Source organism: Rhagoletis zephyria, unplaced genomic scaffold, assembly GCF_001687245.7.
Source record: "Rhagoletis zephyria isolate East Lansing unplaced genomic scaffold, Rhagoletis_zephyria_1.1 Rzeph_scaffold_00520, whole genome shotgun sequence".
Taxonomy (NCBI): Eukaryota; Metazoa; Arthropoda; class Insecta; order Diptera; family Tephritidae; genus Rhagoletis; species Rhagoletis zephyria.
In genome coordinates this window covers 85,547-101,216 of record NW_016157604.1, presented here as the reverse complement: position 1 = coordinate 101,216, position 15,670 = coordinate 85,547, and the positions used below count along the sequence as shown (strand labels likewise).

Here is a 15,670-nt window from a genome sequence, read left to right as displayed (position 1 = left end):
AGCTACCATTTTTGGTCCGATTGGACCAAAACGGCAACGCTGTTTTTTAGAAATGTCATTTATAAACGAGAAAAACACCTGCGGCGAATTCGCTTCTATATTCTTGTAACATCATACGATTTCACTCGCGCATACGCACTTTACATACGGTAATCAAAAATGTTTTATTGCCAGTACACGTATCATTTCACTCTCACATATACCCAACATTAGTTGCTCGTTACAGCTGCAGCAGTTGCAAACGGCCAAAACGAGCCAGACTAGTTTGTGTAGCGATTTCGGTCGTATTTCCATCGTTGTCGTTTTCTCTATAATTGCGTTATTTTTTCGCAATTCGTGAGATAGTGTACACTAGTGCAAAGTGTACAAAATGACAATTCAATGGATCGTCTATCGTAATTAAGTGAATTCGTGTAAATGCAAGCAAAGCATAACAAGAGATTTTTGTGTGAGAAATAGTTGTAGACGAAAATTGTACGGCGTTTCCCACACACAAGTACCCAACAGCCAAAGTCGCAGGCACAGTTTTCGTCCCTCATACGTCTCGCGCAGCACTTCGGGTGCGTTAACCTAGTGCTAACTCTTTCGGTTGTGTGCATTTTGTGCTATGAATGTATAAACTACTCGCATTTTCGGTATTGACAGGCATTGTAGTGTACTCGCTCCGACGTGGAGTTGGACAGTGTTTGTAAATTTCTCTGCACTCGCTTTCCATTCGTAAGAATTATAAGAGTGTGTATGGTATGTGCTTGCGTGCGTGCGAAAACGCAAGAAATAGACAACATAACTACAAGAAAAGTAAGGAGAACGAATTGCTGCTCATCTGTTTATTTGTTTTCGTTTTTATTAAGAGCAGCGTGAATAGAACAGTAGTCGAGATACCGTGAGTAAGCCGTCATTCATTAGTGTGAGCGAGTTGGACTGTGAAGAAATTTCAGATGAGGAACATTGTGGCAAATGGAACCTTATGTTTGAAAACAAAGTCAGAGTTGTTACTAGCAAAAGCTGATATTAAATAAAAAGTGAAATAAAATTATCTCCCCGTAGGGATCGCATTATTGGCATATTAGAGGAATGATAAAAAGGTAAGTCTGTCATCTAAAAATTTTAAAATGCTCTATATATGACCCGAAATATGTTGCTTCTAATTTTTGTTGCACCACTCAGCAACGCAATTTTTCGTTGCATTTTTGTATGAACTTCTATAAATAATATTAATGACATAAAAGCCGATTGAGAATGTATAAAAACAAACAAAAAGCTGTTCAAACCATGATACAAAAAATAAGTTAGTTTCATTACTATTTTTTTTTATTATAAAGCAGATTTTTGACATTTCTCCAGATGTAAACATTAACCATAGCTTTGCCACATTGAAATTGTTTGATAGGGGAGATTTTCTTTAAAATATTTGGAAGTAAAATTTTCATACAAACAATAGTAAGTTGATGTGTTCGATAATCAAATTTGTACGTTTTTCTCAAGCGTTTAAAAGATCCTTTGGGTACTGTTTATGAATTTGTACAACGATTTTGGGTTGATGTGCCCAAACGCGTCAATCGAATCAAAAAACTTTTACACACACTTGTAGACAACAGTTCACGCTTTATTACAAAAATTTACATTAGTAAATCTTAGCACTAATTTAACAATAATGTCGGTTGGAAATATGGTATTTGTTATAAATTTGTATATACATTTTTATATACAAGATATTTTTATAAAACACCCAGTAACCAAAATAGATATCACTGGGGTGGCAGCCCCAGGTTTACCACACAGAAAGGGAATTCTAGTTACCTCATCCTTTCCCAAGGTTACATCACTGGGGCGGTTAATTTGCTTGACCCCATTTTTTCCATAGCTATTTTCATGCTTTCCATCATTTCACCCATAATTTTATTGACGGAAGTATCTACCATATGGACATACTGGCCATTGCATTCGTCGCACATCCTCTTCAGGTTCCTATTCTTGGATATCAGCCTCAACTCCGGAGCTGTTATGCTCACACAATTCGAGTGGAACCACTTTTGGCATACCCCTTCACATCCAATACATTCATCATTTGTAAATTTTTTCTTGCATTTTCCACAGGTCTCATGTCCGCCGCTGGCCATATTGGTATAAGTTACTACCCACTCTATAAGTCTGGGTTAATCTTATCAGAAATCATATATTTTCCACTGCCTTTTGTTTACTTCTAGTCTCTTTCAACTTTTTGACACCTTTTTACTAAATTTAGTTTAATATTTTTATTTATTTTGGCTGTTAAGTATACAAGCGCTAATTTTCCGACCACTTGCATCCAGTGTTGCAGGCGATTTTTTGTGTGTGGAAATTCAAACAAAATTAAAGACCTTTTAATACCATACCGTTTAATTAACCCTTTTTAATAATAAAAGATACTTTTTTTTAGGGTTTGAGTACGTTTGTAAATTATATATATATAGCAGTAATACTTTTGTCTTCTGGATGGCAACCCTACGTTACATTTTTGCTTACTTGTGCTGCTTCCGCATTTGATATTTCGACGAAACGCATAATTAATTAACAAGAATAACCTGGCTAAAACTTTTGATATAAGTCCCTTGCTATTTTTTAATGCTTATGAACATTGTTTAGTTAAAAAAATATATATATATATATTTATATTTTCATACATTTTGTATGCAATTGTTTTGAATTTCAGTTATTTTCCTAGCATAGCGTCACTGTAAGACTAAAAACTTATCTTCTGGAGCGGCGATCAAAGATAACGAGCAACAGTTTGAAGGAGCTGGCTAGTAAGATAGAACGGCGAAGTCGATTTCTATTTCACCCATTTTTAAACTGAGCACGGGTGCCTCAAATCATACCTTCACCGATTCAAACACGAACCGGACCCCATATGCCGGAGGCAATAGAAGACGGTCATGTCTTTGAGTGTATGTGATTTGACAGTAACAGAAGCAAACTTGGCGATAACTTCATGCTTGAGTCACTCGTGGAGGCTATGCCACAAATCAACGACCAATGGACAACATCATTTGATAAAATAGCAGAGGCGATGAACAAGCTAAGGGCCCTCGAAAGGCTGCGGCGCACCAGCGTCCTTTCCCCCTCCTGTTGTTGTTGTTGTAGCGGCTACAACAACCATGCCGTGATCGGTTCTTCCCTCAGTCGTTGTCTTCAAGCTCTACTAGCGGTAGTCCTAGGAAGCGTGCAGCCTCGATGAGGTCTGTCCTTAGGGACAGGGGCGTCTGTCGATAAGTTGTTTGTTTTAAGGTTGTTTGATGAACCTCTGGACTTCGTCCGTCAGTTTCCAGAGATGCCACCTGACGTGCCTAGGCGAGGGCTCTTCTGCAAGTGGTCTGTTTGGGTGATCACGTCTGTGGCTCCCAACTATAAACTGCTTCCAGAGCAATGTGTTATGCTCCTTAACGGGGAGTATATGGGCCGCGTCGTGCAGGTGATGTTGCGGCCACATCCTGTCGCTGTCCTGAGTGCCGTGTTTTGGCAAATCGGAAGCCTCGTCCAGTGCGTCCAACTAGTCCCCGGTGACATCACGGGCGCTGCATAGTTCAGAATCGGACGGCCAATTGCCTTGTACTTAGCCAGCAACGTTTCTTTGTTTTTGCCCCGGGTGCTGCTGGCTAGCGACTTGACGACCTTGTTGCAGCTTTGTACTATGTTGAATGTCGAAGATTACTCCGAGGATCTTCGGATTATTCACAGCCGGAATTGGTTCGTCATCGAGGTAGTCTGACCTCCTTCGTCCAGGTGGTAAATAGTGTGGCTGAGGATTATGTAGGGGAGAGGGTTAGGCTCCGTGCAGTGAAGAAGCGAGAAAGCTCGGCGAGATAACCCATTACTTTCGGGCGCAAGTCATCAATTCCATTCCCAGACTCCATGATCGAACAACCGTCAGCATAAGAGACAATCGAAACTCCCTCTGGTGGTTGAGGGAGCTTTGAAATGTAAAAATTAAACATTAATGGGGAAAAACACCACCCTGTTTAACCCCCTGGCAGACCTCTATGTCTTCTAGCGTTGAATGGCTGACAGTGTTGAACGCCTTAGACAGGTCCAGCGCTACTAGAATGGTTCTCTCACAGGGGCGGTTCCAATTTAGGCCCGTGCGTTAAGTGCTGTTGTTGTGCTGTGCACTTTACGCAATCCATGCTGATGCCTCGCTGGGGTCAGGTGGTTTGTATAGTGCGGGAGTAGAAGGGACTAGTGTCTCCGCTACCTGGAAAATGAGAGTTATCGTCATTTGTTGGATTTCTGGAATTAAGAGAGTAGCCATTGACAGTTCGAGGACATTGGTTAAATAATCCACTCCCACGGGACCACAATTTTTCAGCATCAACATGCAAATTCCGTCGGGTCCAAAGGCTTTGGAGGCTTTCAACTTCCCGATGGTTACTTTTACTTCGCCGCTGGTGAAAACAAGAGGCGCACTAGGTTTTTGCAGTTTGTGCAGCATTCTGGTTGTTGTAGCGGCTACTAAGCCCTGTTCGGGGCGGTTCATCCATCAACGTTGTCGTCAATTTCAGCTAGGGGGAGGCCCATGAAGTGTGCTACTTCCACAGGGGCTGTCCATAAGGACAGGGGCGTTAGCTGAGTAGGGTTCTCAGGGCATGTGAAGAGGTGTCGGGAGGCATGTGGCGACTCTCCACAAGCCGGGCATTGGTTGGGCACATCCTCGTTGATTTTTCTTAAGTAGGAGTTGAGCCTGCTGCAATAGCCAGAGCGAAGTTGGGCTATTGTAGTGCGGGTCTCCCGAGGCAGACAAAGTTCTGTCCCGTCCTTCTGGTCACTCGACTTGGCTTTATCCGCCAGAGGATGCAGTATAAACTTCCGGCTCCAGGGCCGACGAAGCGTGATCACCAAAGTCTATTTCGACTCTGTCGCCACGCTTCGTCGGGTTGGTTAATGACCTCACGGTTGACCAAAGCTTACTCACACCAGAGGCGAAGTTGCAGGTCTTCAGATTCTCTTCCCATTTCTTCCGCTTATATACATGCACAAGTTGCCGAATCTCCGAGTTGAGATTTCCGTGTTGTCACGCTCATCGGCTATGACAGCCGCTTCAGTAAGGAAATTCGGACGGGCTTTCGGATGGCTTTCTCCAAAATGTTTTGGGAACTACGACGTGTTTGGCTCCATGCATATAACATGGAGTTGGTTGTTTTACCGGAGATTAGTGTTCACCAGACATTGAGTAACCGGCACTTAGTCTTTAACATTAGAGAAATATTTTGATTTTACATTAGAATACTAATGTAGTTATCGTATCGAAAATCAGGTTAAAGAACTATGTTAGAATTTGATTAGAGAATGATTAGACACACACTAAGACATTAGAAACCAATTAGAATTCAGCGTTAGTCTACGATTAGATATCTAACCTATTACTCGATATTGACAAGCTCTAAGTCACCTTTTTGTATTCTAACCTCCTTCCTTAGAGAAACACATTAGAATTCTAATCGTTCTCTGACTTCAATGTTTTTTTTTTTTTGGGAAACTCATGACATCTCAGAGACTTCAAAAATATCTGCCATTAAATCAAAGACTACATTCTTCATCATAAAATGTATAACTCGAAGGAGACAAAACTCCTTCTGGAAACTCCGGCACCCTTGATCTCTAAGTTTAGCTTGCTTATACAAGAATTATTACGTTTTCCTCTTCGGTCCTGAAACGTAAGTCATTCCACTTTTGAAGGAAAGCTAATTATGTGTCTTGTTTTTTGTCTAGCTGGCAAGAAACGAGAGGCTGAGAGAGTCTGAACACAGGTATCCGTGAACTGTGGCAAATACTATATTTACAATTAAACGGCTTAAAACTCAGTTAGCCCAGACTTAAATTAACTTGCCGTAAAAAATCATCAATGACGTCAACTTAAGTGCAAATATTTTTTTTTGTGTTTTCTTTTTCAGCTTCTTACAGATCACAAGGAATAAAATATTTATTCAGAGTCCTTGTGATTAGCTATTCATTTTGAATTTCTGAAAATTAAACATTCTAGCCTATAACAATTTATAAAACTTATTGTTCAAATTTAAATTAAATATTTAGCAATTTGGTAAATATTTTTTTATAGAGAAATGTTTTTTTTTTTTTTTTAAATCTGTACGAATGTCTCTGCACGTGCAATACTGTTAGAGTACAACTCCACAACAAGTTTTTCAGGCGTTCATCGTTTTTCAGGCTTTCAGCAATAGCTGAATTGTGTAGCTCCCCAAACCCCCGCGAAGACCCCTTGGGAGGTGTTTGAAAACAGCGGAAATTTGGATTTTTTCCAAAACGATTATAACCCTCAGTACACCTTTTGCAGAGAGAACCTTTCTGCGTAGGCGGCCTTCGGCCGCACTTATGGATTATAACCCTCACTAAGTAGAATTCTCCTTTCTGTGTTGCCGAAGAAAAGGGACTGAACAACTTTTGCAGAAAACAACTTTCTGCGTAGGCAGCCTACTGCCGCGCTTAGGGATTATAACCCTCACTAAGTAGAATTCTCCTTTCTGTTTTGCTAAAGAAGAGGGGCTGAACACCTTTTGCAGAGATATTTCGTGGAAATTTTTTTTTTTACAGCTCAGCTCGGAAACTTGCAAAAAATACCATATTTCCAACCGACATTATTAATAAATTAGTGCACAGATATAGTAAATTTTATTTTTGTAAGAAAGTGTTGTCTACAAGTGTGTGTAAAAGGTTTATGATTCGATTCACGGGTTTGGGCACAGCAACCCAAAATCGTTGTACAAATTCATAAAGAGTACCCCATTTCTCTATAAATCTTTATATATATACATGCTCTTCACTCGTTAACAGTACTTACATATAAATATACTGATAACAGTTACTGCCCAATTTCTTTTTTTTACGTTGCCTCAATCGTTCGTTCAATTTTCAAAAGTGAGGGGTCAAATTAAAGGGGTTGCAACTTGTTAAAAATCTAGCTTTGAATTATGTTATAAGTTAAATGAATTATTTCATCTGGGTATCGATAAAAATATCGATAACAAAATTTATTAATACATCGATAAGTTCCGAAAATATCGATAGCAAAATCGACAACATCGATAAAAATATCAATATTAAGATCGATAAAAAATATCGATAAAAATATCGATGTCAAAATCGATAAAAATATCGATAAAGATATCGATTATTATGTTGATAAGTTCCGAGATTCGCGAACATCTCTAAAATCCCGAAATAGTTCCCATATTAAGTCTCTGTGTCTGTATCTATGTATATTCTTTTCTTTATAATCTTTCTTCCTCTATCTTTATCTTTACTTTTATGGGTTTCCTCGTCCTCATCTTTTTCTTTATAATAATCTTTGTTTTTACCTTTATGTTTATTATTTTCTTCGTCTACCTAATTCGACACCTCACTTTTGAAAATCGAACGAACGGTGCAGATCTGACGGCATTCAAATTATATATTTACATATATAGACTGGCAAAGGAAAAATATTTCTCCTGCATAATAGTTATCAGGCAACGTAAAAAAAAATTGGGCAATAACGAAAAAATAAACATCGGGAAATAACTTTAGTCGGCAACAGAAAAAATAAACGTTGGTCAATAACTGTTATGAGGAAACGTAAAAAATAAACGTTGGCAATAACTATTATTGGCAACGTAAAATATTAACGTTGGGAAATAACTCTTATCGGCAACGGAAAAATATTTCTCATCTAATTACTGTTATGAAACAACGTTTTCGTTAAATTTCAGAATTCCGGCAACGTTTTCAATTCGTAAATAGAAGATAACCTTTATTTTTGGTCCCTGAATAAAATAACACAGGCCGACAGCATCTCTGACCCAGAAACCGGACTATATATTTTCGAAGGATTTTGATGCGATGAATTGCTCTATCAGCTCTGGTTTTCGAGATATCTTAACCTAAAAGTGCAAAAAACACTGTTTTTGCCCATATTTGAGGTTATGTTGCCTTGCAGATGTTTTCTTTCACCAAAATAATAGGCTGGCATCTTTAAGTACAAGTCTTCTTCTTTCAAATGGCGTTTTTTTGCTCAAATATCATTTTTTTCGCTGAGATATCGCATTTTGAAATTTGCATGTCATTTAGAAACATGAAAATTTCAAAATGCGTTAAACCAGCGAAAAAAATTATATTTGAGCAAACAAAACGCCATTTGAAAGAAAAAGACTTGTACTTAAAGATGCCAGCCTATTATTTTGGTGAAAGAAAACTTCTGCAAGGCTACATAACCACAAATATGGACAAAACCAGTGTTTTTTGCACTTTTAGGTTAGGATATCTCGAAAACCAGAGCTGATAGAGCAATTCTGAGGCCAGATTTGGATTCAGCGCATCATAAACCATCGGAAATATATAGTCTGGTTTCTGGGTCTGAATGTTGGTTAAATTTTGTCGGCCTGTGTAATTAATTGCCACAAAAACTACGCAGATAACTTTTAAATAAACGCTCACCAAGGTAAAGAATTAAAATTTAAAAAATATGTACATATATAAATAGGATAAAAAAAATATATATATATATAAATTGGATGTTCACATTCCACTGCATTCCGTTGATATAACTCATTCATTCACAAGCAAATTGTTTCCAAAATTTGTTTGCCGTACACCCTAATATCTTCGTATGTTAAACTCTTTTGTTGCATAGAGGGTTATTATGAATCCATTTCACGACGGTGAGCAGAGCAGCATGTATAGATATGGCCGATGCAGTGGTTTACATATGCTGCGCGGTCTCTGCAATTCATCGCTGCTTCAGTGCAATTTCGCTCCCAAGAAATTGAATATCTCTACGCTGCTGTCAGCGAATATTTCCGTCGGCGAAAAGCAGACACAAAGAGAACTGTCAAAAAACAGCAGCAAAGCGGGTGCACAAAATAAGACAAGAGCCAAGTGAAATCCAGGAAGAAGACACGACGCGAAAGCGAAAAGCAAGTTAAGAGTATTCGGTTCATATTTTATTTGTTTGATAAACAATTTATTCCTTTCGCCAATATTTATTCGCCAAAACAAAGTGCAGTGAAATGCAGTGTAAAGAAAAACATAAAAATTTGGAAACAAATTAAGATAAAACGTAACTACATATGAATGTTCGCAGAAATTAATTGAATGGCAAAAGGGGAGGTGTTAACACGAAGACGACATCCAGTTCCACGACGGGCAGTTGCTAACAAAAACTTGCACATTTTCTTTAATGAGCAGAGAAGTCAACAAGATAATCTATCCAGACAAATATACAGATATAAAATCACACCGTTTCTTTGGAACAAATATCTGTTGAAATGTGCAAAAAAATTAAAATATAGAACAAGCCAATCAAAAAATTTGACAAACAAGAGCGACAGCAAGAGCAAGAAATGATGGAAACAGCATGGTATGTTGACAGGACATTGGTCAATTGAAGTTTACGAAAATATATGTTGCCACCTGTTATTAATAAATCATTCAGGGTGATTGGTGGTGGCAAGTTATTTTTGAAAGCAAGAATGATAGAATACAAAATTGCGCCGATCAGAGAGGATTTTTGAGAATAACTTGTGTGACGTCACTCTAGTGCAATTGCGAGAGAGAAATGCCAAAACATGAGCAAGAATGGAAGAAGAATGTTGCAGGGAAAACGTAAACAAGTTGCACAAGTGTGACGTCATGCAAATTCGTTAAGAGGGGAATAGCGGTCCGAGATCGGCGCAACATTTGTATTCTCTCCAAGAATGATAGAATACAAGATTGCGCCGTCCTGGGTGTTGACATTTGTGTACCACAAGTAAACAAAGAATAGAGCGAAAAGAAGAACGAGTTGAAACTGCCAAAGCAGTTCACTTTACAGCGAAAAACGTGTTTTAATTTTGCTAAATGTGAAAATATTGCATTTTTCACCTAATCTATTAGAGAATAGTGAACATTTTAGTGCACTCCATTGCTTTACAATTGAGGCTGCTTCAGCAAACGTTTTAGTGCACTCCATTGCTTTGCAATTAAGGCTGCTGCAGAAAACTGCAGCAGCATCTCTGCGGGATTGATTAGTTAACTTGCTAATGGAGGCTGCGTGGAGCAGAAACAAAATCATTGTGAGGAAATGCTGTTAATATAATAATAGAGAAACATTTCGGGAACGGCTTTGCCGTGCCCTATGTACACAAAATGCAGCGATTCGTCCCAGCGCTACACTTGCATCTACGCTTCTTGCATCTTTGACGACTGTCGCAATTTAACACACAGCACTTCATTGTATTGGTTTTTACGCAGTCTTCAACTCAAAAATCACTCACAAATTGCAAATTAACACAATTTAAACTGATTTTTCACTTATAATTCAAATTTCTCTTTCGCTGATTTGTAACAAAAGTTTGTTTACAAGTTACCACAAATGTCAAAATCGGCGAAACCAAAGTAGCGGTACCACTGACGGCGCCACCTTTGTTCGCTGCACCGTGTATTCTCTCAATCGTGTTTTGAAAGCTAATTTAATTTTTGATTGGATAATTGATAGAAGAGTTGGGAAAAATTCTTTAATTTTTTATTGCATTAATGTTATTGTAAAAAATTAATGCATTAATTTTTGAAATGTAATGCAAATACAAATTTCAATTAATTAATTCTGAAAAATATAATGCTAGTGAACAAATTTGACTGCATAAATATTTTGAATAACTGTTCGTTTTTATTATTAAAATCCATGAATTTTTTTCTAGTGAAATGCAAAGAACCGCTTTTTATGGACTTCGAATAATTACTTATAGTTTATTTAGCTTCATTCTATTATGTTTATTTGTTAACGTTAGTTGTGTATTCGTATTCTCCAGCAAAAAAATATCCAGTAAGTTGCCATTACCAAATTTCGGAGAGTAAGCCAATATTTACTCCCAATGAGAGAAATATGCAAGAAAATACGAAAACGCAAAACCAACAAGAAGTTGCAAGTTTTATGAACAGCTGATTAATTTGTTGTTTTTCGACGCTATTTTCTAAGAAAATAATATTTTCCATCTTATTATATAGTTAGTAGTCAATTACAACTCTGAAAGCACCGCAAAACCTCGTCGCGGTCTTACGTGATCTTGTATTTTGGGTTAATGAGTTTTCATCGAAACTACTTCAGTGGCAACGCTAACAATATTATTCTACCAAGCATTGTTGCCAACTTATTGCACTAAGCACTAGATTTAGTGCTTTTTGGAAATTAAAACGCAAAAAAAAAATGGTTTAGTGCCATGAACGAAAGACACAAGATCACGTAAGAACAAGAGAGTGAAAAAAGTCGATTTTTTAGCGGGTTCTACGCCATCTTGTTTCACTGGAAAACGAGCGAAAAGTAAACAAAGCAAAGAAAACAACGAAAACCAAAATTAGCCAAAATTATTGTCAGCCACTTTAAACGCACAATTTAGGTAAAATGATGCAACAAAATGCTTTAAAATGTGTTGTCATGTTGAATTAACTCTTCTTTACTTGAATAAAAGTGTAAAATAGTGGTGCTTGTGATGTAAACAAACGCTCAGCTGACGAACCCGCTTTCGCAAACTTTTTTCTCAAAACCAGTTACAAATACAACGTCGCGTTCTTACGTGATCTTGTATTTTTGGTTCATGGGTTAGTGCCTAGTGGCTTTTTTAGTGCGTTTTTTTGGACTCAAATTTCTCATGCAAATGAAATAATTTGAAATATTTAAAGCTGTGGCAGCACTGAACTTACAAGAATCAATAAATTTAAATGCACTAAAATGCAGCCATGATTTATAAAAAGAACAAGTTGCAAACCTTCGTTCCCGTACACAGGTAATTTAAGTATTTCTGTTTTCTTTTCTAATTGTACATATTTTGGTTGATTACACAGTTCGCCAAATTTAAATTTTTTTACCTCCTGAGTAAAACACATCGTGTCTTGTTAATTATTTGGCACTGATCCAAATCTGGCCACAGAATTACTCTAGCTCGTCAGAATTTTGAGGTATTCATCATCAAAGTGCCAAAAACACGGTTTTGCCTATGTTTGAAGTTACATTGTGAAAACAACAAATTTTTTTGCTAAATTCTACTTAAAATTTAGTATTACTTTTCCGCTTTACAATTCTTTTTCCTTTGTTCCGATTCGATTTCCCTTCCTCGAGATATACAAGCTTAAATGTGCAGTACTTCGGTATTACCTCGTAAGCATGAGCCATGATAGCATGTTAAATACTATAAGCTGTTGTGAAAAAAAGTATCCTTTGATTTAAAAAAATTTTGTGCTTTTAGTGTGGTAAAACGCTTTGTTTTCCAAGTTTTGGTGCTTTTTGAAAAAAAATTGGCAACACTGCTACCAAGTGAGAGCGAAGAAAAGACAGAAAGCAGACACAAAAAGGAAATCAAGAAAATCGTGTCAAATGCAAACATTGCAAAACTTTTTTTCACATTTTCATAAGGAAATATTTTGGTAAAAATATTATTTTAAAAGAAATTTAACGCTATAATATATACCAAAGTGAATATATTTGTTTTTAATAAAAAGCCTTGTGTAATGGCCACTGCAAATACATAAGACCGAAGGGTGGTGGTGATGGTGAAAAAAGTCTGAAAGCGTAAATGCAAATGTTGAACGTCTTTATTTAAAACTTTAGATTTCTTTAATACTAATGCGATAATTTTTGCTAGGATTCAAGAATTCGTAGAAAGGGGCAAGTAAGCGGTATAATTGGAAAGGATTAAACTAAAAAATTTCCATTGCCCACTAAGGAGCACAATGCCCGAGGATATGAGTGTATGTGTGTACATGAGGATAAAAATGGGAACGAAAAAAAAAGAAATTATGCAAAGATATTTTGTAACATATCATACTTTTTCAGCTAATTTTCCTGATCCCTTCTTGTACATTAAAAACATTCGTCTATGCAAGGGAATTTAGTTATATGCTTAGCTGCTTTTTCCTGGTTAATACATATGTATCTCATAAGTTTTTCTTTTCATTTTCAGATTTCATTAACAAATTGATGAGCAAAACAAACCAAAAAACGCAAAAGAAAACGGTTAACAAATGCTAAAATGAGAGAAGTAGTTATAGTATACAAATGGAATTGAATAAAACCAGACAATTTGTCAAAAAGTGATACAAGAACATCATGGAAAACTTCGCGTACCACAAACTTTAAAATAGTTGGTGTACAAAAAATTTTTAGAAAACTACGTAAGAAGGCGTCTACGCTTAGACGGCAGTGGTATTTCACTCCCGACTAAAAAACATTTAAAAAAGGGTTACATTAAAAGACAACTACAACGGAAACGGCATACCTCTAATAATCTTAAAAAGAAAATTAAAAAAAAATACCAATAAGATATCAAGGATACACATGTTTCTTAAAAAGATTAAGTAAAGTAAAAGTTTAGTAAACCAAAAGAGGCGGAAAGTTAAAAAGTGCAAAAAAAGGCGATGTGACATAGTAATTGTGCTACCCACCCACCATAATTGTTAGCAGTAGTGAAATCAATTAATACTATATGAAACACTGAAGAAAAGGCTATTTATAGGAAGTTAATATTCATTAGGTTCGCCAGTATGCCAGCACCACTAACTGGAGTAGCAAAACTAATAACAACAACAAGCAAAGGATTATCTTCGTATGCCTGTGTTTCTTCTAATAGAACGTAAAGGCACATCAATTGTTATTGAATTCAATAAATTGGCTTAAGCGCTCCCCGAATAGGTGGATTCCTACTGCATTTCTGCGACTGTAAGCCATTTATTTGCTGTAGAATTCTATTAAATAATACCGTAAAATTGAAAAAAATATATAAAAAAAAAGTCGCAAATACAACGGCATTCCAACTAATTAAAATTATACCCTCTGCAAGAGTACTAAAGCGTATATCTTATGTAATAAAAGTAGGCCACACAGAAGCTTTTTTTTGCTTATATAAAGGCAGAGCTTTAAAGGTGCTCTAAGCATTCTCAGAGCTGGATTTGTGTTTTGGGTTCCAGAAATTTTTTGGCGCTTTTATTTGATGCACATCTCAAAGAGGGAATTGAATCAAATTTGAATGTCGTCGGTGATTAAGTTTTATCGAAGTAGGAAGGATTCACTGGCACCATGCAAAGCTTGGATTCATCATGTCAAGAAGCTGATGTAAGTACAAAAGAAAATTTTACAAAATTTAATTGAAATTTAATGTATTTTTCTGAATTATTTCATTAACTCTGCGCTTCCTTCTTGATTGCTCTCCACCGCAATGCAGTTCATAATAAATGACACGCTTAAAAAGCTAAAAGGCTCTAGCACTAGCATTAATAGCAACAGCAATTCGACGTTACCGGCGTTGAACTCGAGCGGCAGTGGCAGTAGCATATTGAGGCAACAACATCCGCATCAACAATTAATTTATCAACAGCATCAATCTATTCCACAACAATCGAAGCAACCGCCATACTCACACTATCAGCATCTACAAACTGCGCTGCAGTGTCCCGCGCCGCCACAACAACCACAACTATTGACATCTCCACCGCCACCAGCACCACTGAGCAGCGTAACGTTCTCCAGTAAAAGTTCACTGCTTGACTCAAGTCTGCTACATTGTAATATCACACAGATTCCTAGCCAACCTCCTTATTGCATTTTCGATGATGGAACTGAATCACCAAGTGAAGTACCGCCTGTTGAAATACTCGCAACAAGTAATAGCAGTAGTGCTGGCGGCGGTTGCGGTAGCAGCAATATCGGTAGTAGCACAAGTGGCTTGGATGGAATTGTGCTACTCGCTGAACCTTCAACGAACGCGTCAGCGCATGGTACAGCTACATCTACGGTGCCATCACCATCGTCCTGTTCATCATCGACAAATCTTTCCAACTTTAATTCAATCACTTCCCCCTCGCCGGTAGTGCCCGATTTATTGTTATCAACACCGCCAGGCTTAAATTCTACAACATCACTCGGCGAATCAAATGTAGCTAACATCGGAGTTTATGGTAGCTTGGGAACAAGTGCATTTCTAACATCTTTAACGCAGTCGTCACAATTCTCCACAGCAGCGCATCAAAGCAACAATAATAATATTACAATAACCAGTAATAACAATAACAAAAAGGCTGATAAACGTCCTTCCGCGTCCTTAAGTACACAACAACAATACCACAGCAATCATTCACATCATCATTACCAGCACCACTACCAACAATCATCAACAACAACGCATCTTCATCCACCTCAGCATTTGTTAAGTACATCATCGCCCTTGGCTGGTGCGCTGTCATCGTCTGCATCGCCTACCTCCTCGCCTAGCAAACGGCAAAAAATTTCAAAAGAATCAACAAGCCGATCATCACCATCAACATCGTCCGCGCGTAATTCTGGTAGCAAGCGCGACAGTAGCTCGTCGTCGGCGGCATGTGCATCTGGTAGCACAACAACATCTAGTTCAGGTGGCGCATCATCATCATCGCCGTCATCTAAGTTCTTTAACATTCACGACAAAATACGCGAAAACTATCTACAATTGTTGGCTAATGATTTAAACTCATTCACGGAAACTGGGGTAAGCAAATGTACTATGATTGACTAATAATTATCCTAGAAGTTCAACGCATACTTTGTTAGGTTAGATTTAGCGCATATTTGTTAGTGCGCTCTATTTCAAACTGGAAACATTGTCTTTGCTTTTTGGAATTCACAAGATTTAAAAAACCAGTGCTG

At 37.4% G+C, this 15,670-nt stretch overlaps 1 protein-coding gene across 12 annotated transcripts in view; it reads left to right on the top strand.

The window, feature by feature from the left end:
• The first annotated feature begins 265 nt into the window (after window positions 1–265).
• The window catches only part of Spt20 (transcription factor Spt20 homolog), a 39,063-nt gene continuing 23,658 nt past the window's right edge, over window positions 266–15,670 (top strand). For 6 of the 12 annotated variants that reach the window (XM_017612292.1, XM_017612289.1, XM_017612291.1 and 3 more), the window contains exons 1-3: window positions 266–1,085; window positions 12,957–14,104; window positions 14,214–15,512. In XM_017612292.1, the coding sequence (XP_017467781.1) occupies window positions 14,069–14,104; window positions 14,214–15,512 (1,335 nt within the window). In that variant the 5' untranslated portion in view covers window positions 266–1,085; window positions 12,957–14,068. The other 6 variants (XM_017612282.1, XM_017612283.1, XM_017612287.1 and 3 more) reach the window with 6 other exon arrangements.